Source organism: Portunus trituberculatus, chromosome 32 (genome assembly GCF_017591435.1).
Source record: "Portunus trituberculatus isolate SZX2019 chromosome 32, ASM1759143v1, whole genome shotgun sequence".
In the NCBI taxonomy this organism is placed as follows: Eukaryota; Metazoa; Arthropoda; class Malacostraca; order Decapoda; family Portunidae; genus Portunus; species Portunus trituberculatus.
The window spans coordinates 13,043,640-13,048,639 of NC_059286.1; the positions used below are offsets into that span (position 1 = coordinate 13,043,640).

The window sequence follows — 5,000 nt, forward strand, 5'->3', positions numbered from 1 at the left end:
GACATACAGACAGACAAGGGGCATTCCTCCCTACAATTCATCCGGAGGTGACAAAGACCACGTGACACCTAATCCAATCAGCTGACCAGGTAAACACGTGGAGACATGCAACACACAGACGGGCAGCGATAATGACCAAAGTGAATGACGCGTGTGTTCATAAGCCATACACTCACACTCACTCTCACACACACACACACACACACACACACACACACACACACACACACACACAGCTATTTTCGTAGTTCATTTTAACTCCCTTCAGTATCATGACGCGTTTTTTATTCATTCTGCTTACTACTCGTATTTGGTGATTTTATACAGCTGCAGAAACTTATGTGGGGATTAAAATAGTGAAGACTGTGGCCATTAATCTTCTGGCCTCCATAGACCCTTCCTAATGTCAATAATGACGTCTAATCGCACCCCAAACTCAATGTAGAAATGCGTCCCAGTACTGAAGGAGTTAAGGTCTTCTCTCTAAATGTAATGTAAATAATGTGAATGATTTCTTTTATTTTTTTCTTCTTAATTTTTTTCTTTTTAATTTGTTTCACTTTTTATTGAGTAAGTTTGGTTTTAGGAGCAGAAACTATCACTATTCAATGTTATAATGACGCTAATAACTCTCAACACACGCACACACACACACACACACACACACACACACACACACACACACACACACACACACACACACACACACACAGGGGATCTGATACAAGTTTATAAATTGATTAACGGAATGGATCAAGTGGATAAAGAGAAACTAATCCTGAGAGAAGAATATGACATTAGAAGCACAAGATCGCATAGTCAAAAACTGAGGAAGGGAAGATGTCAGAGAGATGTTAAAAAAATATATAGTTTCCCGCAAAGATGTGTTGAGACTTGGAACAGTTCGAGAGAGGAAGTGGTGTCAGCAAAGAGTGTGCATAGTTTTAAAGAAAACACACACACACACACACACACACACACACACACACACACACACACACACACAAACAGCTATTTTCGTGGTTCACTTTAAGGTCTTCTCTCTTTAAATATGGAGTAAATAAGTTTTTTTTTTCTTTTTTTTAGTTTGTTTCACTTATCACTGAGTAAGTTTGGTTTCGGTAGCATAAACGACCACTATGCAATGTTATAATGACGCTAATAACTTCCAGTAACGAGAGGATGAGAAAGGAAAGAAAGAAGATAAGAAATAAAGGAAAAGGAGCATGAAAAAAGATGGAGAGAGAGAGAGAGAGAGAGAGAGAGAGAGAGAGAGAGAGAGAGAGAGAGAGAGAGAGAGAGAGAGAGAGAGAGAGAGAGAGAGAGAGAGAGAGAGAGAGGAGTTATGTAGTCAGAGAGTAGTGTTATTCATTTCCTGCGAAGATGTTACGTTTACAATTTATCTTACCCGTTTCTTTCTAGCACTTAAGTTTTTTTCTTTCTCAAGTTAAGTTCGTCTTGTACCAAAACTGCCTTAATAAATGTTTCCTTCTGTTTTCTTTGTTTTCCTTTTTTACTTTTTTTTTTTTTTTTTTTTTTTTTTTTTGCTGCGTTGTTCTTGTCCCCCCCAAACTTTCCTTCAGAACTTTCATCTTCTCCAAAAATCCCTTTAAAAGTTGTTCCCTTCTTATCCCAAAACTATCAGTCAGAGATTTTAACTTTCTCTTCCACATTTTTTTTTTTTTTCCAGCTGTGTCCTTCTAGCCACAAAAAGTTTCCTACAAAATTTTCATCTTCCTGCTTCCCTAAATTTTCCTTCAAAGCTGTTCCCTTCTTGTCCTCAAAAAACTTCCCTTTAAAACTCAGCATTGCTTTCCAATTTTTCTTTATTAAACTTTTTCCTCTCTTTCTTAAAATCTTCATCAAACTTTTCCCTTTCTTCCAAAGATTTCCTTCCAACCTTTCTTTCCTTCAAAATTTTCTTCAAAGCTGTGCCTTCTTTCAACAAAATTTCCATTAAAACTGTGACTTACTTCTCAAAAATTTCCTTCCAACTTTTCCTTCTTCCTTAAAATACTTCTTTAAAGTTTCCCCTTTCCCTAAAAAAATTATAAATGAAAATTAAATAAAAATAATAATAATTCATCAAATTTCTCCCTTTCTTCCTTAAAATTTCCTTCAGAACTGTCCCCTTCCTATTTCCCATAAAAAAATCTATTAACTTTTCCCTTTCTCCCCTTTAAAATTTCCTTCAAAACATTTCTTTTTCTCCTTTAAAATATCCTTCAAAACTTTCCCCTTTCTTAAAAATTTCTTTCAAAACTTTTCCCTTTCTTCTTAAAAATTTCCTTCGAAACTGTTCCCTCTCTGCCCCAAAACTTTCCTTCAAAACTTTTCAATTCCTGACCCAAAAATGTCCTTCAAACTTTTCCTTCTTACTTTAAAATTTCCTTCAAAACTTTTCAATTCCTGACCCAAAAATGTCCTTCAAACTTTTCCCTCTCTTCCTTCAAATGTCCTTCACAACCATGCCTTCTTTCAGTTCATACACAACCCTCCTTTAAGTACTCTTACTATTTCCCTTCACGGACATAAACACATCACACTCATATGCTTAACACTAAGGCCTGTATTCTCAATCTCTTCTGTGCTTCACCTCCACTATTTCAAAAGCCTTTATTTAGTTTGATACGAGTTTTCAAGGTGTTTTTACAGTTCTAGAGGCAGATTGACTATTTCTACATTATTAACTGGAGAAACACCCTTGAAAACCCGGCTAATCATCTCATGGTGAGAGAGCAAAGCGTTTTTAAGGGTGTCTTTACAGTTCTAGAGGCAGAGTGACAAGTTTTCTACATTATAAGTAGGAGAAACACTCTTGAAAACACCGCTAATCATCTATGTAGCCTTGGAAAACACTCGTGGTGAGATAATAAAGCATTTTTTAAGGGTGTTTTTACAGTTCTAGAGGCAGAGTGACAAGTTTTCTACATTATTAACTGGAGAAACACTCTTGAAAACTGCGCTAATCATCTCTGTGGCCTTGGAAAACAGTCGTGGTGAGATAATAAAGCTTTTTTTAAAGGTGTTTTTTACAGTTCTAGAGGCAGAATGACAAGTTTTTAACATTCTTAACTGGAGAAACTTGAAAACCTCACTAATCATCGCTGTGACCTTGGAAAATAGTCGTGGTGAGAGAATAAAGGATTTTTAAGGATGTTTTTTACAGTTATAGAGGAAGAATGACAAGATCTCTATACTATTAACTGGAGACACACTCTTGAAAACCTCACTTATCATCTCTGTGGCCTCGGAAAATAGTGGAGAGAGAGCCAAGCGTTTCTGAACACTGACCTAACAACACAAACAAGACAATACTCACAGCTGATTTGGGAGAGCCGGGGGGCGTGGTGTCCGTGTTGTTGTTGTCATCGTTGTTGTTGTTGGAGGTGGTGGAGGAGGTGGAGGTTGTGGAGGTGAGCAGGGTCATATCAGAGGCCGAGTCGGGGGGCGTCGGGGGCAGGGGGAGCACACCAGAGCCACCATCAGCCGCGGGGGGCGTGGCGAGGGTGAGAGGCGCGGGAGCAGCATCCGTCATGGTGAAGGAGGAGGAAAAAAGAAGCCACGGTCAAGTTAAGTATGTGTCTTTGAGGAGTCTGTTTCCCCCTTACAACCCTTCAAAGGCAACAGGACCCCTTAGATAGCTGTTCAGGGTCTCAGGGGCACGTCAGGGAAAGCTTAGCACACTGTCAAGGACATGAGAGTTTCCTTAGGGGTTTAGGGCAGTTTTAAGGGTTTTTGGAGTTCACACGTGCTACCTAAGCGAGTCTCACACGAGTCTTAAGTATTTTGTGAAGCGTAGATTAAGATTGCTCTGTGTACCTTTAATATAATCCCCAAGTCTTGTAGTAATAGACTTGTAGCGGCGGAATTCAATGGAGTTCTTTCACTGGTTCCGTTTATTTAACCTTCAGTAGCAAGAATCAAAGCGTTTCAAGAGGTTTACATACAGCCAAACACGTTTTTTTTAATAATCTCCAAGTCTTGTAGGAATAGACTTGTAGCGGCGGAATTCAATGGAGTCCTTTCACTGGTTCCATCTATTTGACCTTCAGTAGCAAGAGTCACAGTATTTCAAGAGGTTTACATACAGCCACACACGTTTTTTAATATCATCTCAAAGTCTTGTAGGAATAGACTTGTAGTGGCGGAATTCAACGGAGGCCTTTCACTGATTCCATTTATTTGACCTTCAGTAGCAAGAGTCACAGCATTTCAAGGGGGTTCACACACAGCCACACACAACACACTGCACCAAGTTTCTCGAGTCACTGATACAATTCACCGTCCCGTAACACCTCTCTCAGCCCCGCCGATGTTACAGTTGCTGATAAAACCGCGCCCGCATCCTCTGATCCCCGCGAAATGACAACCACTACCGTCCTTCCCGTAGCTCTTCCCCGTATGGCCGCCACGATGCCATATACAGCTTTGGGGAGTAACACACACAACGGGGCCACGGTCAGACCATTCTCAGACCACTCTCGTACCCCATGGCCATAGAGAAAGCCACTTCCCAACCACTATTAAAAAGTCTTGTGTTTCGTTAGTTTTTTTATATTTTATCAGCTTTTTTTCGTTTGTTTTATCTTTTCTCTCGTTTTTTGCTTTGTTATTCTGCAAGAGAGTGTTTTACTGTAGTGTTCTTCATAGCGTCTCTGAGTGTTCTGCAAGGAAAGAGAGAAAGAAAGAGAGGGTGTGTGAAGTGAGAGAGGAGAGGCATTACACAATTTTCCTCTCTCTCTCTCTCTCTCTCTCTCTCTCTCTCTCTCTCTCTCTCTCTCTCTCTCTCTCCTCGTCTCTCGGCCCCGCATTGTTGGGAATATTTAGGTTACGTTCACGATGAAAAGCGAAGATGCAGAGAGAGATAAAGGAGAGAGAGAGAGAGAGAGAGAGAGAGAGAGAGAGAGAGAGAGAGAGAGAGTCAAGTATTCCACCCTCTCTCTCTCTCTCTCTCTCTCTCTCTCTCTCTCTCTCTCTCTCTCTCTCTCAACAACCCA

General features: G+C 40.1%; 1 protein-coding gene across 7 annotated transcripts in view; it reads right to left on the minus strand.

Annotated features, from left to right (window-relative positions):
• The window catches only part of LOC123511793 (septin-7-like), a 94,593-nt gene that overhangs the window by 73,600 nt on the left and 15,993 nt on the right, over positions 1 to 5,000 (minus strand). For 2 of the 7 annotated variants that reach the window (XR_006676959.1, XR_006676960.1), the window contains exon 1: positions 3,323 to 4,692. The exons of 3 other annotated variants lie outside the window; for them this stretch is intronic. Coding sequence is in view for 2 of the 4 variants with exons in the window: in XM_045267801.1 (XP_045123736.1) it covers positions 3,323 to 3,538 (216 nt within the window). In the remaining 2 variants the exon portion in view is untranslated. Of the gene's footprint in view, positions 1 to 3,322; positions 4,695 to 5,000 lie in introns of those variants that run through there. 2 more of the 7 variants (XM_045267801.1, XM_045267798.1) reach the window with 2 other exon arrangements.